The 26,523-nt window shown below is 36.8% G+C and overlaps 3 protein-coding genes across 3 annotated transcripts in view; 2 read left to right on the forward strand and 1 right to left on the reverse strand.

Annotated features, from left to right (window-relative positions):
• The first annotated feature begins 674 nt into the window (after positions 1-674).
• Positions 675-1,544, forward strand: LOC135794743 (transcription factor 21-like). Its single transcript, XM_065306127.1, has 2 exons — positions 675-980; positions 1,383-1,544. Exons 1-2 carry the CDS (start codon positions 675-677, stop codon positions 1,542-1,544), a joined length of 468 nt encoding a protein of 155 aa, XP_065162199.1.
• Positions 1,545-3,350: 1,806 nt separating this feature from the next.
• Positions 3,351-4,412, reverse strand: LOC135793872 (uncharacterized). Its single transcript, XM_065304986.1, has 3 exons — positions 4,107-4,412; positions 3,713-4,044; positions 3,351-3,653 (listed from the first exon to the last, which is right to left on the reverse strand). Exons 1-3 carry the CDS (start codon positions 4,311-4,313, stop codon positions 3,458-3,460), a joined length of 735 nt encoding a protein of 244 aa, XP_065161058.1. The 5' UTR covers positions 4,314-4,412; the 3' UTR covers positions 3,351-3,457.
• Positions 4,413-4,559: 147 nt separating this feature from the next.
• Lar (tyrosine-protein phosphatase Lar) overlaps positions 4,560-26,523 on the forward strand; it is a 208,598-nt gene continuing 186,634 nt past the window's right edge. Inside the window, exon 1 of the mRNA XM_065304007.1 lies at positions 4,560-5,235. The gene's annotated coding sequence lies outside the window, so the exon portion shown is untranslated. The remainder of the gene's footprint in view (positions 5,236-26,523) is intronic.

Here is a 26,523-nt window from a genome sequence, read left to right on the forward strand (position 1 = left end):
CACCTCACAGCTTTTACTTCCGGTGCGCACAAAGGTGGCACACTTTACGCGTGTGCTGACATTGCCACAAGGGGTGTAACCCTCAAACTCACTTTTCATTTGCGATAGTAACCTTGACCTGTAAAATCATTTTTTTCATTTCTCGTTATGCATTTTTATTAACTAATTCAATTCTCCATCGACACGCAAAATAACAATTTATAGTGTTTCGTGACTTATAAATATTAATTTAATTTCCTACTCGAATATGAATATAAAACTGTTTTCAATTTATCATATTTTATTTAGATTGTTTCGGAAAACACTCCGGACGCACACAGCAATTAGTATTGATTGACGCGGTGTTTATTCAGAGCTAATTCGACGTTAAGTGCGCGTCGAGATGTTAAGCACGCGCCAGAGTTAAGTCCCTCTTCATTGGGCGCCTGAAATAGCTTAAGTCAAGTAGGAGGCGCAAATGAAGTGGTGGGTGTTAGAAATCCACCAAGGCGTGTCTTAAACACTGAAAATTTTCAGTATTTTCAGACTTTCTGTGATTATTTGCAGTTTTGCATGATCAGTCAACCGTAACACACTTAAAAGTCAACCTTTGCATTTTACTTAAAGCTAAACTTAAACTTAAGTCATGATTTATTTTTATTGGTGGTGATAAATTTAATATTCTGTGTGTTGTGATGCCACGAAAAAGAAGACAAACCTCGGAATCCTTGCAAGATTCGGACGATAGTGAGTTTGGAGAAGATGGACGACCACATCCGCAGCGTAATGCGGCGAATGCAAGGGAACGCGCCAGGATGCGAGTCCTGAGTAAAGCGTTCTGTCGCCTGAAGACAACGCTCCCCTGGGTGCCGGCGGATACAAAGCTTTCCAAATTGGATACCCTTCGACTCGCCACCAGTTATATAGCTCACCTGCGTGCTGTGCTCACTGATCAACCCACGTCGCAAATCGAAAACGGACATAAACATCCACTTACACTGGTAAATACAGAAAATTACAAACAAAATAAATAAAAATAAGGAAAAATGTGGTTGCGTTTATTACTGCGCATGAAATCTTTAAATATCAAAGCAAACGCAATGAAAACGCGCTGAAAGAAAAGACAGCTGGAAACATTTGTTCCGTTACACCAGTTGGAAAAGTTTAGATTAGATTTATACGTTTTAAACATGTAAATATCTTTCGGGTTTTACTCGTAAGCTTCGGGTTTAAGTGTTTATACAATTTAAGACTAACTAGTGACGATTTATTCAAAGTTTCAAACAATGTTTTCCGATGGTTTTAAAGGTTTATTGCCATTAAATCCAAAAGAAAAAAACATTACTGAAAATCTTTTTGTTTTTGATCTGTTAATTTGTCTTTATTTGGGTTTTCTTCCGTAGACATGGCCGTTTAGCTTCCAGAAGGGCGACGCGCAACCCGAGACGACATCAAATGACGCATTGCATTGCGGCGCGGAAATCACGTCAACCGGCTGGAACATGGAACACGCCGGTGTCATCCGAAGCACCGAAAATAATTTCAACGCCAATTACTACTACTAAGTACGTATACCTAACGTACACTTCAAGATGTCATCAGAATGTCAGAAGAAACAAGGCAAAAACCAAATCTTAAAATATTTCGACTAAAAATATAAACTATAACACTATAAACATTATTTATATTAAATATAAAATATTTACTTTGTTTGTCTAGGATTTACAATTACGAGTATGTGCAATTAATTTAAATAAAATAATATACGCAACTAAAATTGCAATTAATTTGTTTCAGCGTGAAGTGTTGGTTGCCTATAATAAAATGTATTAAGTTTCAAAGCAATTAACACTTCGAGCGCAGACATTTAACACTTTAACAGGGCGTTGAAAGACATTAAAACACAAGGAAAAAAAGATTAGCAGTTTAGTCGGGTGCAAATTTATTTTACGCTTCAAGTTCTGACTTTCTTTTGACTTCTCTTGACTTGAGATATATTAAACTGCAGTTTTGAATGCTTCTAATTTGTCTTTTTCTCTAGTACTACCTGAAAATAAAGATGTAGAGGATACAGTTAGTTGTTATTCAAAACTTTACAAATTTCAGCCATGGAACTCTTCTAGTATCGAATTACATGATGAAACTTCTTCAATATGTAAGCATTTACAAAATGCATGAAACGACCCAAAAACTTAAAGGAAAGAAAGCGAAAAGAATTAGGAATAATAAATAAACATCCCTCGAACTATTTGGATCCGTTTCTTCTTCTTTTTCTCTCACTTTTGCTTTTGCAAGTCCCTAGACTTCAGGAAACTTCAAAGTTAAGCCACGAGCCCCATAAAACTACGTTACCTCGATGTGGGTTTCGGTGGGGCAATAAAATAGTAAAGGGATGGGCGTGAAAGAAAGAAGGATTATCGTGCGCGAGGGTTGTTAAATTTATTATCTGGATGACTGCGCCAACCGCAAGAACGCCCGGCCGACTAAAGATGTGTGAAGATGAGGAACGGGCGGCAGACGGTGCGATGACAAAGCGGAGTGAAAGTTCCAAGACACAAGTCTCAAGCAGATGGGGATGGCAAAAGGGAGAAAAAAGTTTGAGATATTTAGATGCGTGATTAGATGGGTGACGGATGAAAAATGATGCAGATTATGGATGGTTTCTTACGTCCTAATTGGTGATAATAAATCTTTGAAAATTAACACCTCGTGATAGCATTTTGTTTAAAAATATACTTATTTATTACCCTATCAAAATATAATTTTATAAATATTTATAGTTTACAAATCAATTGTCTATCTAATTTTTTAGTAGAAAAAACAATATTTTTTTATATTTTAAAAACATGCTTTGGAAAACACCCTGTATCTCTTATACTAATAGGGTAACTTAGGGTTTCTTATCGTTATATTGTAGTTAAAGAGATTCTTTACAATATGGGTATCTTTTTAGTCCTTTAAACGCACATGAAGTGCCTTAAAATGGCCATCAATTTACCTGTTTTGTATTTTCTATTCTTGGGGTCAAAAGACAGGACAAAACTTCAAATGAAATTATTTTCAGCTAAAAAGGTATAGGCATAGACAAAGTTTTTGGTTTTAATTTAATTTTGGGTAAAAGGCAGACCCAGAATTGTTTATTGAATTATTTTCTTTAAAAATCAGGGCAGAACTTAATTTTAAAATTATTTTCGATGAAAAACCGAAGAAAAAATTTAATTTTTGGCTGTTCAATGATTTTTTGTAAAGAATTGTGGATATTTAATTTTTTCACAATTCTATATAATACTTTTAATTCATTTCGACCTAAAATAATTTTAAAATTTAGTTCGTCCCTGACTTTTAGTAAAAATAAAATAAAAATATTGAAATTCCTTTTTTAACCATTTAAAACTCTTAAAAATTGTTTTCTACAATTTAATTTGTACATTATAATTTAACTTAAACATTCGCGAACTGATTTGTACGAAACTGCAACTCAATATTCATTTACACAGCCCGCAGATTTAGAAATTCGTACAAATGTTCCTATACGCGCCCTCTCATGGATGCTGGCTGAACGCTTCGTTCTATAAGGAACATTACTTTGTACAGGCATCACAAAACGTGGTGGTCTTTCTAAATAATGTCCTGCTAAACCAATTTCTGTACGAAGCCAAGGATCCTCTCCAATCCTAAACAAAACAAAAACCATAATTAACCACAACTAAAATAACAATAATTTCTATTTCACCATATCAAAAAATTCGGAATATTCGTCCTTGACCATTTCCTCAAAACGTAGATGAACAAAGGTATCAAGCTTATAAGGGACAGAATAAACAGTCCAGTGAGATGACAATGTCTCAAGTTAACGGTCGGATCCTTCATTGCCTTGAACGTAAAACTGAGTTTAGCGCAAATCCACCGTACGATCGTGTGTTTGCCGCAAATGGCCTGATCTGAGATTAAAAGGATGATAATTACTAATCCTTGGCACACATATCCCGCCGTCAGTTTGTACATTCGCAAAAACATGAACCAGAGTTTACTCAAGTAGAAATAGGACCAGTGGAATGTTAATTCCTGCAAAACAAACAGATTCATTTCTATAAATCTATTTACACATATTAAGCGTATTAACTCACCCTAAAAAACCATGCGCGAAGTGAAGTGTAACCGAATCTCGTGTAACGATGACAGAATTTGTAGATAATAATGAAGTTTGTGACCAGAAAGAGAAAACTTGGGAACGCAGTTATAAAATTACTTCCATATTTATTCAATTCGTATGTTTCCTTAGCAAATTGTGTGTGAATCTTGACTAAATCACTCCACGCCTCCCAAAACCACATTTTAACAATTAATTTTTATTTTAATTAATTTCATAATGAGTGGAATGAATTTTGATGCGATTTTTGATGATTTAAAACTGACATTAAAACAACTTCAGAATTTGATTCATAGATGTCGCTTGTGTTCAACATCAGTTAAAGTTTACTCAGGTCGATCGTTGCCGGCGGCGGCGGCGGCGGCGGCGGTGGCAAACTTAAAGCACGCATTCTCCATCCAGACTGCATGACAACGGCGGCGAGTATCGCACCGCCGCTAGTCAGAGGGTAGTCGCGAGAGCACGCGTGCACATCGACCGCTTCCCACCGCCGCCGACGACGTCGGGTCGCACACACGATTCCGTGTGTTCATCGCGTTCGATTCCCCCGAAAACCAACCAAGTGACAATCTCGCGTTGCGTTCATTATAGATAAACAAATAAATAAATATAAACATCAAAATAACTCATCTTAGGCAAAACGTTCCGCGAAAACATGTGCAGTGTATTGCTTATAACTAAATAAATAAATATTTACCATAGCTACATACAAGAAATATCAAAATATATCTAATAACTAAGCATTAATAATAAATAAATAAATAACTAAATAACTAAATAACTTAGTGCGTTTTTCGAGAGCTTTTCATCAGTAACTATACAATACGTATCAAAGCTTTATTTAGTGATACGTGTTGATAATAATTAATAATTAGTAGAAACAAGTGTTCATTGTTGTCCCTAAATTCATCAAGGACATAGCTATCGTACTGTTTGTAAACATTGTATGAACTGAAACTGTGAATTTGTTGATTTGTGAATTGGTGCACGCTGTGATCATCGCTTCTTTGCATTTGGATTGTATTTCGTCGTTGTATGCTGGAGCATCTCGTATAGAAGTATCGTCTAGGTGTGCGAGAGGAAACAGACTCTAATTGGATTTAACGGTAATTAATCTCGTTTATTTTTCTTTGGTGCTGGGCTTTGTTCAGGACTCGTAGATCTGTCTCTTTGGATTTAAGCTGTTAAATTGTTTAACTTTTAGATAAACTCAATTTAAATCACTGCGCTCACCCAAAAAATATATTTTTATTTTTAATTCAGTATCTACACATTTATGAAATATAAATATCATAAATATTGGTTTGATTGAAATGTTTGTACGTTATTAATTGAAGCAATTTGTTTTGCTTTCGTTGGAATTTAAATAAAAATTCATTTCAACTTTTGCGTTGAAAAATACATATTTTCGATGGTGGTTTTATTCAATTAAGCAAATAAATAACAACGGATGGCTGTAAAACAAAAATATATCATGTCGACCACCAGAAAATCTGTTGAAATCTGGCGTACGAGTGTAATTACTTGATTTTATGGCTTGTGTGCATATTTTGCGCCCAACAACCTATATTTATGCATATTTTTATACGTCATTATTACATGCCTCACTTCCTGTTGACTTTTTCTTATTATTTTCCATGTATACACTGTGTTGCCGGAATGATTCTATTAGAAAGGCAGCGGTTTTGTTTGAATTTTAAGAATCACTTTGTAGTCACTTTTTATGCACGAAGACGCTTACATTGCGTGTAATTTTGAAGTTCAGCTACCTGGAAAATAAAATCATGACATAAAATGAATCCGAAGATCTCATATCCAAGGCGTGGCATTAGGGGGTTATAGGTTTTAGGGGGTAATTTGGGCAAATAACCTCATATCTAATGTTTTATACGTCAAGAGTTTCGGGAATAATCATAACAATATTCATATCTACGTAAATACAACGCAAAAATGAGATTTGATCTTAAAAAGAAAGAATTTGCAGGTTTTAGCTCCAAAAGTTAACACTACTTGTATGTGGCGCCATCTATTAGTGTTACTTGGATACTTGGGTAGCTGTAACTCAGATGGAACGAAAACTAGCAGATTTCAATTGCTACATTGGGAAGTAAAACAAAAAACGCATTTTTCAACACAAATCGTCTAGTTATTCAAAAATAATCATAAAAATATTCATATCTAAATTTATTCAACGTAAAAATCAGTATTTACCATAAAAAGAAAGAATTTACTGGTTTTTGCTCCAAAATTTGACACTAATTGCATGTGGCGCCATCTATTAACCGCACCGCTATATTTGAATAGCTGTGATTCGTATAAAGCAAAAACCTGCAGATTCCTACTCCTATTTTACGTCGTAAAACAAAAAATGTATTTTGCAACCCAAAAGAAAAGATAAAAGAAAGAAAAAAAGATATTAAGATGTGAATGCAAATGAAGAGATACGAATATAGGAATATAAATATAGGTACAAAAGGTTAAGAAGCGCTGCGGTGCGTAAACCGAAGCGAATAAATGAAAAGCAAACGAGTGAGGACTCAAAGGTATTGTGTTACCAGCGAGGACTTTATAAATTTACTTAATGGCTAATGCCTAAAATAAATGCTGCATAAATACTTCTATAAACATAAAAGCAACATTATTATCAAACAAAAATATGCCCGGTAAATGTTTAATGTTAAAAACTGTCTGGATTAATTTATGTTTCAATATTTCTTCGCCCTGCCTTGCTTTTTGGCTTTGAAATATTTACTTATTGATTTTTTGCGTTTCGAAAATGAAAAAAATATATAACGCGCGGTAGAATCAACTTTAGAATATACCATGTAGGAATATGTTGAATTCTGTGCACGATACATGCGCCACCACTACTACCAGCAGTAATACCGCCGCCCCCCATTTGCTCCGCCGCGTATAACGCCGGATTGCAGCTTACTTTGGCTCGTTTTTTCCTCTGGCGGCGTCGAGTACGCGCTGTGCACAATAAAATTGTGAGCGCGCAATTCGCCACCGCCGACCGTTCGCCTGCTTCACCCCCATATGAGTTTATGCAAGATGTATGCACATAAACAATGCTAGGACGCACAATTTACTCGCGCGAGGGTTAAGTGTCCGAAACAAATAGGAAATTGATAACACTATCAACATAAGTAGGTTTACAACTTGGAATTGGTAAAATTTCATTGTATGCAACCAATTTTACATTAGGTACGCGTGTATAGTAAAACGTGTTGCCTAAAAAATCTACGGAAAAGTGTGATGTAAACATGTTGAATGCACAAAAAAAAACTTGAACTCAAACTAGACCAACACCAAAGCCACCAAAGGATAAAAAGGCACCAGTGACACATTCATTAATGCCACATTTCACACAATAACGCTGAAAAGCTTTCAGGCTTTGTGCGTCGTTTGTTTGAAATTTTTTTCGCACTTGAAAAATTGTTTGCGCATAATTAGTCATGCAGCCAAATATTTACACTTTAATAAAATAAAATAAAAATATTCCGAAATAAATTACATGATACAATTTCTTTTTATCGGAATGTGTGCAGAAATGATTTTAAAACTTTGTCGATTTTTTCCCATCGCAACTTTTAACTTTTTTCTTCCTTTTTGTTCGCTTGACTTCACTTTCGTGCGGTTTTCCAAGGCGCACTTTTACACTTTTTGAACTTCTTTAATGGGCGCATTTACGGCCATAACATTTACGCAACATTGAAACTTTCCGAACGACAATGTAACATTTTTTTCCCCGGCCGACTTTTCAACTGTCTTTTCGATGTTCCATAACATTCCATTTTATTCTACAAGCAAGTGTTATTTTTCTTTCTGTACTTTTATTCGTTGTTCAGAAATAAATTGTGATTAGTTAAAAATTTCCAACTTTGATGTGCAAATGTTAAGCGCGTATTTGATCTGCACGCGTGTGGGCAATCAAAATAGCATTTAGCATCGACATTTGTCGAAGCTTTCATTAAGTCGGCTTCACTAGTTGGAAATTCGGCAATGCTACTCGTTCGACGCCCATTGAATGTCGTGTGTGCGCTCATTTAGCAGCTTCAGAGGCTTTCGACGGTTTCGACTGTTTGAGGGCTGCGACTTTGACTTTGCGTTCGACGAAATGCAAAATTAATTTCCCATCAATCATCTTTGTGCGCTCGCCCGAACATTGTTCATTAATTACCAAAACTCAAACAAACACAAAGTTTAGAGCATTTTGAAATCCAGAGGTAGAGAAATTGGGTTTCAAGAGTAGGACAATTTGAAATAAATCAATATTTACATCTATATTCAAATTATACATCCTTTTTATATATTTTAAACGCGAAATTGGGTTTTTTGTTTGTTAGTTGCGCTCTTACGCTAAAACTACTCAACCAATCTTCATGAAATTGTGTATACACATTTTCAAAGGTATAACAAAGGTTATAGGATACTTTTTGATCTAAAATTTTAATTTAAAGGATGTTAAATAAGGGATGAAAGTTGGTATAGTGATTAAATCGTAGTTATAGTTGAATAATTCAATCATAGATGGCGCTAAAATTCATTATTAGCATTTCTTATATGATATATACCCAATTCAAGAAACCAAACAGTAAATATTAATTAAATAATTACAAATAACGACAAAAACGAAGCAAAAGCTTCTATTGTATGTATCTATAACATTTTTTATAATATTTATTTGTGGGTAGGTAACAATGGTGTATACTTGAAGAGTAGAACTCTTTGTTCCGGTCGGACTCTACGTCCGTGACCTATAATCAGCGGCGCTTTTATTCCGACTTACCTAATGCGTTTTCCTGCGCCGTGCGTTCCCACGACCATCGACCAATTCACACACACACACACAAGCAACAAACGCAACGCAAAACAAACACTAGTTTTATTACAGTTTTTGCAACAATAAAAAGTACGCACCGTGGCATCAACAATACTAATTTTTTTATTGTGCACATAAAAGTGCTGTTAAATTAGCGCTGCTTGATTATACTCGTAGTCAACAAATTAATGTCGAGTTGTTATGTTTTTATCATCATCAGGGCGATATTTTTTGCGCGATTTTTATCCGGGGAAAAATTGCAAATTGCATCAATTTTTTACGTTTACAACGGTTAAGTGCAAATCGACAAATGTGAAAATGCAGTCGGCGAGCGTCGGCGAGAGTCATGCGATGTTGTTGTGTAATCGCAATTGAGAATGCAAAAACTACCACCAACTACCCGAGTGCATAAAATCAAAATTAAAGGGTTACGATATTTACGATTTTGCATGACATGCAAAACTCGGAAAAAATTGAAATTTTAGTTTTTGAAAATTTTGCACACAAAAAAAGAACATAAATTGCATGCTAAAAGGGTTGAAGTTCAAATTTCCAAATGGGTGAATATCGATTTAACAGGTGAATCGTAATATTAACCAATGTTAAATGTTAATGTGTTCCAAGTGCGTTTAACGACGTAAATAAAATATCGGATTCGCTTTCGAAGCAATCAGAAAATATTAGGAAACGGCAAAAACAAGGGCGGCAATCATGTCTTTCGTTCAATCATTCAGCTGGAAGGAAAATAACAGGTCATTCAACTTGATTATCATCCATTATTTATGAGTCAATTGCATATTTATTACATATAATAAAAAATATATCGTTAGTTTTTCTATACTCGAAATGAAAATCATTTTTAACTGTATTTTGATGCTTTTTGTTGTGAAATTCTTTCCCGCTTGCATTGTGTAGATGTACGAGTATGAATGTTTTAGGTATTTTATGTGCGCAGCGGAGGATAATGAGAGTATCAGAGTACAATGAGCCAAATAGGAAATGCATATTTGTTCGTTGTTCATTTTCGGCGCAAGTTCGGCGCGAGTTGAGCGAGTTGAAGCGTTCGGTGTTCGAGGGGGCGCATTTAGCCCTGAGCGGATTTTCGGCGGCTTTGGGTTTTCCTGTTTTCCGTTTGTTCGCCCGCTTAACAACGCGATTTTGCATGTTGACAACGCTCAAAGAACGCGCTCTAATTTCAAATGTTCAAACATTCAACAACAAACAATGAAAAATATAATAAAAATAAGAATTTTCAATACCTTTGAATGATTAAATACGACAATTTGAAGGCGGTTATTGTTTTAGTTCATTTTTCATCATGAGGAATGAAAATGGAATATGTGCAGAGGGTGAACACGTTCCAAAAACGTATAATTACAAACGATTCGTCAACTCAACAATGTCAGCGCTGTGCTCGTTTATTCTGCGTCAAGCGGTGCGGTGAATAATTTAACTCGCTTATTTGCAAAATAAGAAAATTAATTAAATACACACACATCTTAATATTTAAAATAATTTCGGTACATTTTTTATTAAATTTAAAAAAATCATTTTTTGGGTCTCTGTGGCCATTAAATAAATTAAATTTAATTTTGCAATTAAATATCGCTTTTGATATTAACGATATTAGCTTTTTCAATTTATATTCTTGCCCCGCTGGCGTTTCCTCGTTTTCATTTAATTTATTTGTAATGCTTGCGATTCCGATTGCGACGTTGCGACTCGATAAAAGCCACGAAAATATAAATATTGAATCAAAATGCGTGTTTGTTCTCCGGTCGCCTAATGAAGCGCAGCGAAAGCCGCCAAACGCGGGCCGCGCGCAAGCAAACATCGACGCGAAGGGCAAATGAGAGGGAATTTTCATTATTGTCAAACGAAAGGGCGGAGACACGCAATCCGACAATAAATTCGTTTTTCTCCACGCGTGTCGAATCTTTCTCACAAATTAGCTGTCAACAATGATTGCAAATATTCCCAACACATAAAAGAAAATAATGGTTATTGTTTTTATTGAGTGAAATTATTACTAATGCAATAAAATAATGAAAAATATTTTGAGTGTAATTTTAACTTTTATTGCTTTTTTTAATAATCGTAATGGAAAATTAGCAAATAATCAATTTCTATAATGACCTAAATGGCAATTTTTATTACCTTTGTGTACATTTGGCAGGACGACAGTGGAATGGCAACAAAAAGCAATTTTCCAACATTCGACAGCTCCGAAGTGGGCTATCAACAATGCTCGTTAACGATAATGTTATGAAAATAAAGCGATACGCAACGGGGTTATTCGGGGAATTACAAAATGCGAAAATTCCTAAATGCCAATGATAATTAAAAATAATCCGGATTACAATTACTCAAATATGCCATCATAAAAATCAGTAACATAATAATAAATGTTCCACGTAAACTTTGCGCTTTTTTATGCTATTCTTAACTTCTTGACAAACAAAAACCACGGACACATTAGGCGTTAAGTACAACACCGGTGGCGGTGAGATGGTGTTGGTCCGAAACACACAACTTTGTTGTAATGTCCGATTACAATCTACAAATTAAACGCCGCGCCGCCTAGGAACAATTAATCATCACACCGAAACCTCTAAGTTGGCGGCGGCAGCGGCGGCGCGCGCGCCCGCTAATAACAAAACGGACGACTTCGGCGGCGGTGGTGGTCATGGGGCGCTCAACTAACCGCTAAATAAACGCCCCGAAACTTTGACGATAACATCGCAAGTCTTTTGAGGCGAAACTTTTGGCTTTTCGGCCAATCGCAAAACCAAAAACCAACTAAGGATAGGAAACGTGGCAGGAGGCAGCCATGATATAAAGATAAACATCACGCCGGCGGTGATGGGGAAACTAAACTCAAAGTTGATGGCCGTCAGTAAACTAATTACCTTTCCAATTATTTGCGTCTAAAATATGTTGAATATACGCGCGACAATAAAATATTAGTTTTTAATATTTTAGTTTTTAGTTTATTTAAGCTTGTTATCGGAAACTTTGTGACTGACATCATAATGCATTTTTCTTCGCGTTGAATTTTCGACAAACTTATTTTTACGCTTTTAGAAGTTTTCAAACTCGTGCATAACGCTAGTAAGCAACTAAAAGTATTAAAAGTTTGTATTTTCAACAAAATATGATGAAATATTTTATATTAAGTGATAAAAATTGTTTTTTGCACTTGTGCATAAGATTTCATCATAAAATACCAAAAAAAATTAAAATTTTAATTTCCAATATTATTATTAGCGTTAGTTGGGTTGCAAACTTTAATTTTGTTTCTAAGTAACGCAAGTAAACGACAAAAAATATTTTTTATACTTCTACTTCTAAAGCGTCAGTTTTTTCATGGTTTTGAGACTCAAAAAGTTGTACTTTAAACACGGACGGGCAAGGGCGTGACTAAAGTACTTTAGACACGTGTTTTAGTCACGGTGGGTGGGGCTCGCGTCTGCGTATTGGTACGGTGCAGCACTAAAAGTATTAAAAATTATTATTTTCAATAAAATACGACCAAATATTTCATATTAAATCTCTAAAAAATTTTACGCACTTATGCATAAAATTTCACCTCAAAATCCGCTCAAAAAAATTTAATTTTCCAATATTCTTGTTCCTGTTAGTTGGGTTGCAAACTTCCATTGTGCTCCTGGTGGTTGCCTAAGTTATTGCAAGTCCTGTAGTGAGTTGTGCAGTTGAAGGAAGACGCATTAGAAGTTTGTCCAAACACACAAACACACGCAAACACAATTTAAGTGTTCGTTGCTTGCTTGCAAGCCGCCACCGTGAACAACTTGTACACTTTTGCAACTTGCAGCACTTGCATCTTACTCGTACAACTTGCAACTTACAGCGATGAAAATGCAGGTAAGGTGCAAGACGGACGCGCATCGGCAAATGCGTCATCAGCATCATCAGCAGCATCATCATCATCATCACTGTCCGCTACAGAGCTTTAAAGCTCGGTGTATATGTACGTATCAGTTGCAAACTCTGTGCACGGTGAAACTTTGAACAATGAGCATTTCCGCAGTTAGCTGAAAAGTTGGCGAAAAATTTTAGTTTCTAAAGAAAACATTTATTTAGTTTAAATTTATTTATACGCTGGCAATTTTCCGTAAATTGTAAAGTAAAGAAGTAAACAAGAAAAACCAAAGTAGGGTAATGCGATAAACTAATGAGCGCGCTGTACACTCGCGTACTTTATTTCATTTTCTTACATTTCCGGTGGTTTTTATTACTTATTACTTTTTTTTCTTATTTTTCAAACCAGGAAGAACATAAATTTCATATAATTGGGTTTATATTGAGAACTATTGAAAAATAGATGGCGTTAGTTGAAAAAATAAAAATAAAAAAATTAAAACTTTGTTGATTATAATATAATATTATAAAAGGCGTAGATAAATCGATTGAGTAAATTATTTCCTCACTTTGAGTTTTGTGTATTCAATAAAACTCACTGATTTGTTTGTATCGCTCCACCGGCGTCGAGGCGCCGCTTGTTTGCCGTTTCCTTGTTTGTCGAACACTTTTCAAACTTTTACTTTCTTCCACGTTATTTTATTCCTAATATTATTACCTTATTTTTTTGCGCCCGCACGTCTAGGTGTGAGGCCGTTGAAATTCTTCGATATTTTTATTTCTTCACCACGCGCTGTGTTTTTCCTTATTTATTATATATTGTGTGACAACGGTATATTCTACTGCGCGTAACGCAGGTAACACTCTTCGGATTGCGCATTGTTGTCAGACACGCAATATGTCGTGCGCCGCCCCCAGATCAAAAAAACAACAACCGCACAACTTGCACGGTGGAGAAAATATATCTTCATTACTAATATTCTTGTTAAAAAGCAAAAAGAACATAACATAGGCAACTCATTAGACGTGTTTACTAGTTGTGATGTATAATAAGTTGCCTAGCTCGTTTTATTTTAATGTCAAATTGCAGTAATCTGTAAATCTGATCCGTCACAGCCAGATGCAGCATTTAACATAATGTTGTCAAATTATTGTTAGCAGCTCGCGTTTCGCCGGGGCGCAGCTTTAATAAATCCACCTGGCAAATCCGCGGTCATTACTCACTGTCCCAAAAATCCCGCAATTCGCTCGCTGGATTCTCCGTTTCTCCGCAACCCAACATACACACACACACTGATACATACACAGTCCGAACGTCTACATTTCCATTCGTGTTTCGTCTTATTCTGATCTTGTTTCCGTCCTGTTTTCATCTTGTTTTCAATGTCATTGGTTTTGATGGATATCTGGATTTCATCTTGGTTTGTTCCTTCTCGCTGACGAAATTGGGTTGCATATCAATCTTAATTTTCAACACGATCCGACGTACTCTCGAGAGTTTTTTTTTCTGTGAAGCTGGACTGTGGATGTCATTTGTTTATGTGGCGCCATCTGTCTCTCACTAGCGCTCAACAACATGTTATATATTTGTATTAAAAGTAAAAATGATATTTTTTCTGTGTAAAATGAAGGGAATTAATTTAATATTCAAAGATTAATTATGCATGCGTAGCGTTTGTGTACATTGGGTTGCAAACCTTAAAAGGGCACGGTACGCCCGCCCCAGCACGTAACCCACATGAAGGGGCAATTTTTAATTTAGCTCGCAAACATGCGCAACATGATTAAAAACGGCAATTAAATTTCGCTCGCATAAAAACGCGGATAGATAACATAAATGCGTGATGTATGAGTTGCCTATATTAAAATTAAAATAATTTCGCCTATTTGAAGATGCATATCAAAGAAACTGTTCATATTTCAAGCGTCTTTTCATGCCGCTGCACAAGAGCGCAGAGACTGAAGAAGAACTTTTCAACATTTTCAATGCATAATGTGCACAAAACGAAGAAAAATAAATATTAATTTTATGTGCTCCAGCCGGAGGTCCTTCCGTCCCTTTTAAGGCATATACCCCGAATGCCCTGTTTACTGGACGCTGCCACCAGCCGCTTTTGCATATCATAGCGCGTCGACATCAAAGCGAATTTCGAATGTCTGCATCCGGGGTGAATTTTCATTACGCCGTGCGCAAATGCACACATACACACACAAACAAATCAAGAAAAGGAAGCCGAGAGGTGGAGGCAAGTGAGCGTGCCGAAAGTGTGCGCTTTCAAGCGCTCCAGCTCGGACACGACAAACGCAATGTGCATTGCACGTACATTTAGCGCTTTTCTCGCGCATCAGCGCATCATCGCACACAGTTGCCATGCGGCGGTTTGTTTAAATTAAAAGCGACGCGGTTTGCGCCGCGGATGCAAAAGTTGTGATTAAAATTCATAATTTTCTTAATGAATTTTCCTCACTTTTCAAAGTGCTCGTTTTGTTTTCTCTGCGCTTTGTACAAACGAAAACTCGGTTTTATCAAATTATCACGTTGCGGTTGAAAGAAACAATGTGATAAAAAGAAGATAAGATAATGAGAAAAAATTATAATGACTGGCGGCGTTGGACAATTAGTTAATTAGCAAGTTTACAAGATGATTATCATATTTCACTAAGTGTTGAGCGTGAAAAGTGTATGCAATCCAATTTACACGGATGTATATTAAATTGCCTATAGTAAACTATTAATAGTCACAAGATCTGCTGGCTTTCGCAACCTTCTGAAACAATTAAACGACCGGTTATCAATTAATAAGGTCAACGTCGTGCCCGCCACCGCATTGCCATGCCGTCCCCGTGCGCTCATGAATATTCACGCCGATATGCACTGCGACCGGCGAGATGAAACCGCAAACACTTCCCGAATCACGTTAAAAAATTAATTACGTGTGTATTTGGTTGTCTACCACGATGAAAATGTATTTTCTTGCTGCGTTTCTTGTTTTAAACAGTGTGGTAACAAGTTTCACACCGTAGACCACATCAAGGACAAAAAGCAAAGCTCAAGACTCGGCCTACAAACTCTCCCAAGTCTTTGGAGTCTGTTAACAACACTTATTGCTCCCAATCTGCCATAATTCTCTTGTAGAACGCCGTGTGTAGGTCGGCCGGGTTCTTATCCGATATCTTACAACGCGCGTATCCTGTTAATCCTTCCTTCGGCGCAAAACTTACTCGCTGCGGCAAACAAGTGTTTAGTTACGCGACTTTACCGATAATCCTGTTTCGCAACGACAGGCGGCGAAATTGATGACTCATCAAAGTAACAGTTAAGTGATTCTTGATGGACCCGACGATGTTATACGTATGTAGGCAACCATACAATCACCAAACTATATTTTATTGATTTGTATTGTTGGTTGCCTAACTTAACTCGATATTCATGCACTGCAGTTATTATTATTATTATGGTTATGAGTGTATTGTGGTTTTGTTTTAAAAATTAATGTTCCGAACGGGTTGCTAAGTACTTTGGCAACTTTCCCGCTTCATTATCGGCTTAAACCATTATACATTCAATTCAATCGATTGTTATTAACATTAATATACCGAGTGTTTAAAAAATAGCGAATAAAAACTGAGAAATGTTATTTAATGAGTTTGAACAGTGAGTATTTGCTGTAAATAGCTTGCGCAGACGATGAATCGTTTTCCAATAAACCGACACCGCCAGCGTGCGGTGGTTGGCGGCGGCAGTGGCGGCGGCGGCTGCTAACTATACGTATTCTCGTGTTTGTGCGCGCTTCTGCGCGCTAATTATATTTTTCGTCGGGTTATCAGCCGATAAACGTATAAATCTCTTTTAGTTTGGAGAATTCGATTTCGCAGCGGCGAAAATGTTCGCTGGAAACCATTTAAGGCGGCAGCAAAGATAAATGAACGATTAAAGAATCGTGATTTTAAATTCTCGATGAGATCGAGTGTCGTTTCAGCAATTTAATTTAATTGCCTAAAAATAAATATTTTTTCGTTTTTTTTATTGAATTTGTCGCAATAAAGCACGAAATTTAATAAAAAATTTCGCGATTCGTATTGTCGTCATATTTGTGCGTCATATTCGCACACTCATCGCTCAATAGATGAATACTGCGTACAGCACCCACTTTATGACACATGTAGTGGCTGAAGCAGCTGATAAAAAAGGCATTATATGACACCGACCGATTGACTGCCTGCGCACTCATAACCTGTTCATAACCTATCCGCGTGCGCTCATAACCTATATTCGTATATTCGAGTGCGTGTAGTACAGTTTTTTTTTGCGCTCTCTATCGTGATATATCTCGACTCGTCGATGTATAAACGAAAACGAGCTACGAGCGACGATCACTCGAAGGCCGATTGAAAATGCTCACGCTGGAAATATTGGAAATGATGTGCGTTCCATTCCATTCCCGCTCGCATTCTGTTTCGGCGAGTTGGAGTGCGCGATTCGAGTGCGTTTCGGTTTTCCCATTATCTCAATCTTTTCTATATCTCTTGCGATGCAGACTTTTCAGAGTTTGGAGTTTCGGAGACTGCGAGTTATATCAACTGCAGGATATATGAAAGATATAAAAGATATAAAAATCGTTTGGGGATTCGTGCGATTTTTATTCTTTTTTATTGTTGTGTACAATTGAAATACAGAAATGGAATGAAATCGATCTTCAAATGAAACGCGATGGAAAATTACTTGTTTTTTTTAATAATAAGTATTTTAATTTTTTTGGGGGTGAAATACCGGTATTAATACCGGTATACTGTTTTTTTTTTACAAATACCGGTATTTTTTACTAATATCGGTATTTTTATATACCAAAATATCAATTTTCTTTCAAAATTCACTTTCCTAATACCAAAATTTAGATTTAAAAAATACCGGTATTCCGAAATACCGGTATTCAACTCAAAATTCACTATTTTTCACTAAAACTTAATAAAAGATTAAAAAATTCATGGAATATCTATCTAGTGAAGCAATAAAATATAGTATGTTTACGACGCGTGCTGAAACCCTGAATTAACTGAATAATACTACCGGCTGTGAGCCATTGCGATTGCCCCGGTCGTTTGGGGATGTTGTTTCCCTGCGATGCACTGCGGCATTGCCAAGTTTGTTGCGCACTCGTAAACCGAGAAACGCACTCATTAATTCGTAGCCATCAAACCGTGAAAACCGAGGGAGCCACTGGAGACACTACCCAACAAACACTTGTCGGTTTTACTAACCTCACTTTAGACTTCACTCAACATTATGTGCGCTACCATATATATATACAACCCACAAAACAAAATTTATTACATAAATTCTTTCATAGATGGCGTTGTGTTGCGTTGGATAAATACAATTCATAAAAATATAAATCTTGCAATGAAATAAGACATGTATCACATATGCTGCCATGACACACAGTCGAGTCATGTATAGATTTCCTCAGGATATCCCATTCCACACTTCTGGCCTTTACTGTAGACGTCGCTTCTCCCCACGCTCGTTATAGGAGTAGGGGTGGTTGGGTTGCCGACTTAGCTCTGTGCGTTCCAAGTTAGATCTTGGGATGAGGTTAGGGAAGAGTGTGCGTCTGGTATCCACAGTGTGCATATATCGATATCCGCAATCTGGGAGCAATCTCTCTTCGGGGCCGAGTGCCGCCGCCGCCGCCCGCCACCGATTCCGAGAGTGCTCCCAACGGCGCGCTCCCCAATGCGGCGGGGCGCACATTGTATCCTGCTGACACATCGCAACAAGCAAGGCGCAGAACATTGGACTAAACTGAGAATCCCGATCATATACATTATATTGAATATGTATATGTGTTTTACTTCTCAAGAGAATTCAAAATATTCAAATAAACAGATTTAACAAATATAAAGAATATTTGTAATGTTGGTTGCCTAGTATAATAATATTTTCAAGTGCCTATAAATTACACGCGGGTTAATATAAATTTCATACGAAAAGTAAGTTGGGAATTTTATGCGGGTTAATATTTAATGTGACACACTTTATGCAACATTAAAAAGATACTTATCGGCACATAATTAATACTTGCATCAAGTTGTATTTTTACGTTTTAATTATGCACTCATTTCGAGTTTACTTAAAATATTACTGTTTAAATAATTAATTTCGGTTTTACTTTGAAGTTTAAGTAGGAAGTTGATGCGTGGCATGCATATCTGTGATAAAATGAAATAATACACCCTTAAACCACGTTTGTGTTGAAATTCACCCCTCTGTAATGTGATCACACTCGACTCACCCTTCAATTTCCCGAAAGTGACGGTTTTACAATGATACATTTACTTATCTTAAAAGGGGGATCTCGAGGGTTTAAAAATTTAAGTTTTTTTAATAAATAAATGTAATGCAGAGAATGGGAAATAAGAGTTGTTCATAAATTTACCCTGTGGGATGTAAACAACCAACAACAAGTTTTCCAAAGAGTCAAAACAATATCTTACAGTTTAGTAAGTGATAAATTGCATTTGTATGCACCGCAACATGAAATATTTGTTTTCGGTGAAAGGACAATGACTTGAGTTGCGGTATAAGTACCGAACATAGCAGATCCTATGTTAATTAGTGATATTTTAGAAAATGTTAAAAAATATTGAAAATTTAAATTTTTTAGTTAAATTTTTACTAAAAATATTTTTAAAAAAATATTTTCAACACCTTGTTTAACCGGCCCCGCTTTCACCATTGACGCACGACTCTGCGCGCGCCATGTTTCAACACATGCACGTTCCACCACGTCCTGGCTACAACCCAAATTTGCTTTAAAGAGATTGATATTTTTTGCCTGCCGACAACGCCTGAATTTATCGACTATGAGATTTCCTTACAGGACATCCCCGACATCAGTGTAAATCTAACATTGTTTACTCTTTCGTTTAACGTACGCTTCAGCTACTGGCGTCAAAACGTGTTGGTATCTTGTATCTTTCGATATTCCCGAATATATACACTCAGAATGTCCGACGCGTTGAAGGATAAAGGACGAAGTGAGCATTGAAGGAAATTCGACGCGTCATCGTGCTTAAAATTGTCACGCGTCGCCGAGAGGGGCGGCTGGGGTGACTTATGAACCTTATCGAATGATTTTTCAACGGGGCGTAGCGCCACGGCCGAATGAAAAACGGACCTAAAGATGCGTATAGATGGACTGGTGCCGATAGATTTATTCACAACGCAATGAAGAAAAAATTTCGTTTTTTTTTTAAACAAAAGATTTATTGGTTTATTGCGGTAGTTTAAAACCGACGTGCACTATCACAAATCACATTGTTTTAACTACGTAATTGCGACAGATGGCACTAATTAAATATTACAATCGCCAAGCGTAATTAATCATTCAGTGATACACGCAATGTCGGACGATAGCCATAGTATACAGCATGTTTATAAACAAAACAATCAATATTCCAATTTATAACCTCAAAAAATAAAAACTAGGTTATGTTTGAAATTCATCTGTCATCTGTCTGTCAAAGTATACTAATTTGTGCGTTTTTAATTTTACCAAATGTTTCCACTTTGCTAGTATTGTAGTAGGCAACCAACATTCCATTTGCGCGCTGCGCATTTGTTTGATTAAATTTTAAATAATTCGCTGGCGCGCATCGAAGCGTGAGCGAGACTATTGCTGCGTCTGTTTGCATCGCGCGCGTTTTATTGCATATTTACACCATTAATCAATATAAATTAAAAACAAACAGACGCAAAACGCGCGCAGAAAAAAATGGAGAGAAGCATACTGGCCCCGGCATCAAACGCGTTTCCAGCTCGGATGATGCGATGATACGCGGATGATGGAATGCTTTTAGCGCACACGCCTCGTTGCCGCCATAATTTCGTTTGTTAACAGTGCTAACAAGCATGGCGAGAGAAAAAAAACACGTGCAAATTACAAACTGCTGCGAATTTTACAAATTTTTCAGAGTTAAATATTAGTAGTAAAGATTTGCGGGTTTTGAGGAACATTCAATATATGTGCTATTAAAGTTGCCTACGGTGATTTATTAATAAAAATTAATTCAGTAAAAGTTTCATAAATTTACTACGTTTTTTATTATCCTGTGCAAGCGTAGGATTTTTAAAAATAATTCCACCGTCCACCATTTATTACACAACGAATAACATTGTATAAAACATTGTTGAAATTCTTTTTACGATCGCTGGGTCTAAATGTTTGAATGTCTGCATCGTGTGTTGAACGTGTACGTTTTTTTTCGCTCTCTGTGTGCGCTGCATCGTTGATAATTGTACGAGTATTTTTTAGTTATGTCGTTGTTATGTAGAAATATACATATACTTAGATTGCATGCGAGCGCGAGGGTCTGGTGTACGTGCGGGTCTGGAACGCGGGCAGGAACGTTGGCAGGAGCACGCACTTAATGCGAATTTTTGCTCGCGCGCCCCCTTGGCATGCGGAATGGGCCAGACGCTCCCCGGGGAGCTTTTCCCAAAGCCCGAGCTTCGCTGGAGCGAAGCCGGACAGGACTAATTACGTTCTGTTGTCCGTTGTACGTTGTCCGGACTTTCACGCAACGACGCAGCCCGCACCAGCCACCAAAAAACGAAAGCGATTGTTGTGAATATACAATCTGTTCAAAAAAACATTTAACTAAACTATTCCGCAACTAAAAACATTAATAAACGTTTTTTTTATATTTTAACATAGGCAACATATAATACACACACGTATAATGTGTTGCCTATATTGTACATAACCTAAATTGAGATTACAAATAAATAAAAATGCAAATGAAGGATAACACGCGCGCTCCCCTCGATCAATTTCGACTAAACGCCTTAATGACTAAGCTGCCAAAATGCTAAACGACGAAATGATAATAAATCAACGTTATGCAAATGCAAATTGTTGTCCGCTTGGAACTTTTTTTTCCCCGGCAGCCTCGAAGTGAAAATGAAACAATGCGCCTCAATTGAGAGGATAATTTATCTTTTGAAAATATTAACAGCCGTGAAGGCGTCAAATTTTATAGTTGCTATAATAAACTATAAGAATTTAAACTTTTTTTCATTGCAAAAGTTTTTTTCTTGTTTTTCTGTTGCGAAATTTCACAGACTTTCGAGCTGAAAATTGATGATGTGTTCTGGATTAGCGTTGGCAACGTTTGATGGATAATTGCGGTTCAGCGAGGACGATTAATCTCATTGGACGTTGCACAATTCGCGTTAATTGGTATTTATATACAGTGGGTTTAAAAATTATAAATTTAAAAACAACACAAAACAAAATATAAAATAAATAAATAGTTATATGATGAACTAATGGTTCTAGAACTTGAGTATTCTGACTATATATTTTTATTCTCTCCATTTTGGCTTTAGATTGACTGACTGACTGAAACCAAGATGTATCTTTCTTATAAATGTACTTTTTGCGTTCGCTCGTCGTCTGAAGAACGATGAAGAACAGTCCCCGGCGATCACGCGCGAGAAAACGCTCTAAATCAACCTCGGGCGACAGTTTTTAAACGCGAAATGCGAACCGAAAATCTAATTTATTTTTTGCGTCTAGCTACACCCCGCTGCGCGCCAGTTAGGCAACACACCTAGCGCCGACGAACGCATTCGAGCACGAAACGAAACGAAAACGCCGCGACGATTAAATGCTGATACGAGCAGTTATACTAAAACAAAAAAGCGTCTACTAAGTTATTTTTAATGCAATAATTTAACAAGTTTAGACATTTTAGTAAATTTCAACGTTTCAAGCATAAAATCAGCGTGTAAATGAATAAAAAACAAAACAATTTATGTAATATTTTATCTGGGAATAAAAAAATATTTTTTTATGTTTTTCTGTGAGGATATCACATTTTGTCTCGTGCTTCTTGCCATTTATCGAAATGGTAAACGATAGCTTGTATTTATTGTCCTGCCAGGACCAAATGCCTATTATTCGATCTCATATGCCCTTCGACCGCTTTGTTCTCACCGAATGAATAGTTTCCCAGCGATTCCCACAACAAATAACACAATTTATATGAAATATCACGGTTTTTTGAGGTTACACATCGAAAACAAAAAACGTAAAATAAGTTGCCTACACGATAAAATTAATTTCGCCTGAATTTCGTAAATTCAGCCAACGTGCGCTCGAACATGATCATTAACGCCAAAATGAGCGAATGAGTAATTTGTCGATGAGGTAATTAACGATCCGCTGCATCACCAACATCGCCTCCCCGCGGGCGCTTCGACGAGTATGGCGACCACCGATAGCAAACTCCTGCGAAGGATTCGTTAAAGCTTACACTCAACGTGTTTGAGGAACACGTGTGAGCGGTAACGTGAGTTTATGCACGCTGGCATACACGTGTGTTGGTGTGTTTATGTGTGCGTGAGGGTGCGAAACGGTCGTACGTAATTAATTAATTAATTAAAGGTCGGGCCGGCCGCTGCTGGCTCGTGATGAAATATTTTCGCGACGTGCCGAGCTGACGGTATGCTGCGCTACTCAAGATAGGCAACCAAATATGCCTGCATGCTTGCTAAGAAGTTGACATATTACAATCTTAAAATTTTCATTTTAATACTCTGTATACGTTTTTTGGACAAAATGTTTTACATAATCTGTTGGATTACGACTTGTGACTGAAAATCACAAAAAATAATTCGCCACTTTGCGTGCAAAGAACAAAAAGAGCAGAGATTTACGCCGTCGTCCAGTGTTTATATCGTTTATCAGTGGCGGCGTAAAATGCGGTGGTGTGAGGGGTGTGGAGGGCGATTTCCACAGTTTGCTAGATTGTCGGAGAGGCGCGCAGCTGTTGGTGACAGCTTCGGCTCGCAAAGTGCATTACCATTTGCGCCGCCGACCAACCACCCCCTTCTATCATACTCTGAGACCGAGAGTGTGGTTAGCTGACGACAGAACAGCCGTTTAACAGGACAATTTGAAGGATTCTCATTAAAAAAATATGTTTTTTGGCACGAAAACAAAAAATAAATCTCCACAACTTATTCTACTGAATTAATTCCCAGTAAATTATCAATTATTTTAATATTAACATATAATATGTTGATATAACCTTGTTAAAACACTAAAACTAAAAAAGTATTGTGTGTTGCCTATCTACAAATCAAAAACTCATCGCTATGTATTAATTCCTACAGTGTCCTACTGTGTCATACAGCAGTATACTCGTAGTCCCATGCAATAAATTATAAATTTCAATTTAATTGCCTGCTGGCAGTCGAGATGCGAGCGGGATACTTGAACACACTCGATGCGCCGAGTAGTGCAGTAGTGCTGCCCTCCGTCGGGTGTAGGTAGCAACTAGCACACATTGGATATGTGTACAATTACCGCAAATTAATTTTAATTGCATGCATGCATATATGCGACGATGTGCGCGGACTCTGGGAGGATTACGTTATACCGGCGTACCATGTTCGAGGTAATAAGAGTAGATTTGCGTTTACGTAATTGGATATTGCTCATGTTCTCAAATGATACATGATTTATAATTTAAATTAAATGAGGAGGATTTTTTTCAAGCTGTATAAAGAGGAAAATGTTTTATTTTCTGAGTAACTTTTGCTTTAAACGTGTTTTTTGTTATAAATTCGAAATTTTTGAAGATAAAAATTTCTTTTTTGGATAAATGGATTAACCTAAAATGTATCTGTCATATTTATGTCAAAATAACCTTAAAATGTCAGTATTTTTTCTTTAAATCAAAAAATATTGCTCATTTTGATGCAAATTTTTGTTTAAAACGTTTTTTTTGCTTTAATTTCGCCATTTTTAAAGATATAAACTTTATATTTGGTTCAACAGATTAACCTAAAATGCATCTGTCAAATATATGTCAAAATAACCTAAAACTATCAGTATTTTTCTTTTAAATCAAAAAAATATTATTAATTTTGCTGCAATTTTCGTGTTTTTTCTAACTTTTAGTTAATTTACGTCTGTTTTCCTGTATTAATCATCAAATAATAATTAAATACTATAACAACAGGTTATCTTGACTTCTATCTACGGTTACTTTCATTATATTGTTTATCTTTGCTTTTATAACCTTAGAAAGAAGCAAAAAACAGGCGTTATTGTCTGAAGAATCGAGAAACACAATAAAACGCAGTTTTATTAGCAATCAGAGCTACTATCCCATAAAATTACTAACACCATATACAAAGTGTTCCCAAAACCACGCATTTCAACTAAAATTTAACAAATTTATTTCTAGTTGCGTTCATTGTGAGTAGTTGACGCTTTTGTAAAGTTTCAACATTTAACTCGTTCGGTGGTGCACCGTCCGGGACCTCGGGACGTGGCGTTTGAGCAAATTCCGTAATAAATGAACGCCCCCTTATTGTCGACAATGAAAATTAATTAAAACAACGAAGCCTCGCAATTTATTAAGCCCAGGCAGCGAGTTTAATGTGCCCAACACTCCATTCCACCGAAAGCCAACTAAAGCACTTAAAATATTTTACTCTAAAAATTTAAAATCACAAAAAATTAGTTTAAAACAAAAAGCAACACAATAATAATATAAAAACACAGTGTATAATTTCCTAGTCCTCATTTTCATTCGATTTGCAAGGTCTACGTACCGTGGTAGTACCTTGAAGCGGTGTGAAGTAGCAAGTAGACTTCCGGTGAAGTGGTCCTACAGTTAGTGCTCGGTCGTGGTACTAACTGTGCTCACTGCTCTGGCGGCCGACTGGCGCGAGGAGTACAGTTGCAGCAAAAGTGGAAAACTTACTGCCGACTGCTATTGATTAGCCGCCCCGTGCCGCCGCCACTGCCGCCGCCGTTGTTGCCAACGTGCCCTCCGTCGCCTTCGCGCCGCGCTCGTTAAAGCCACTCGCACACACTCCTCCACTTTGCCGAACTCTTCGCGCCGCCGAGGTGCTGGGTAACGAGACATATCCTCAAAAGCTGTACTGACATTTATTTAGTTTGCTACGGACAGCATCATTGAAGTGTGTACGTCGCTAGACGCAAGTCAAAGAAACGAAAGGCAAAGAAAAGCAAAAAGAAAAGTCGAACATCAAGCAATTACTGTTAGGTTAGGAAAGTGAAGTGTTTTGATATAAGAAAACTTCAAATGTAATTAATAATTAAATATTTTTAAAGAAAAAAAATTTCATGAATCAATATTTTATTGAATCAGCTGGTAAATGAACTGATTAATTTCCAATTAAACTTTTCGTCGTCTACTTCAACTCTATTTACTTTATTTTTAAAATTCATTTATTCACCGAATATATAATTAAAAACGTAGTTTATTTTTAACGTAAATCTGCGCACATATTGAGTGAAAAGAAAACGCGTAAAATAAAAACCGGAAACGCAGAGAAAAAAAACACAGACTAAAGAGTGCCGCGACAGTAATGGCTGCGTGCTTTCGGTCGACGTGTTCGGATGGAAACTTCCAAATTAAAACTTTCGAGAAAGTTAGATTAATTTATATATAAGACGCCCTCTCGCTGTGGAGCCGCGAGGAAAATCCGTCTTAAGACTGACGGCACAGTCTGCAGACTCGAGTGTTGCACATTCTTCCCGCTTCGGAATGTGGCCGTGCAAGGAAGAGTTTTTCCGGCGTCGGCGACGCGAATGAAAGATCTCATTCAAGATTCAGAAAGAGTTTATTAGCGCGGCTCATC

Source organism: Atheta coriaria, unplaced genomic scaffold (genome assembly GCF_025399875.1).
Source record: "Atheta coriaria isolate IRGN ID8LTWV9N9 unplaced genomic scaffold, Caltech_Dcor_3.1 hic_scaffold_6_pilon, whole genome shotgun sequence".
NCBI classification, from domain to species: domain Eukaryota; kingdom Metazoa; phylum Arthropoda; class Insecta; order Coleoptera; family Staphylinidae; genus Dalotia; species Dalotia coriaria.

Excerpts from the sequence above, each read along its gene's own strand:
- LOC135793872 (XM_065304986.1), bottom strand. The coding sequence starts at position 4,313 with ATGTGGTTTTGGGAGGCGTGGAGTGATTTAGTCAAGATTCACACACAA. Across the intron at positions 4,045-4,106 it reads TTCGCGCATGGTTTTTTAGG|GAATTAACATTCCACTGGTC; the intron begins GTGAGTTAATAC and ends TTTGTTTTGCAG. Across the intron at positions 3,654-3,712 it reads ATTCCGAATTTTTTGATATG|GATTGGAGAGGATCCTTGGC; the intron begins GTGAAATAGAAA and ends TGTTTTGTTTAG.
- LOC135794743 (XM_065306127.1), top strand. The coding sequence starts at position 675 with ATGCCACGAAAAAGAAGACAAACCTCGGAATCCTTGCAAGATTCGGAC. Across the intron at positions 981-1,382 it reads ATAAACATCCACTTACACTG|ACATGGCCGTTTAGCTTCCA; the intron begins GTAAATACAGAA and ends TTTCTTCCGTAG.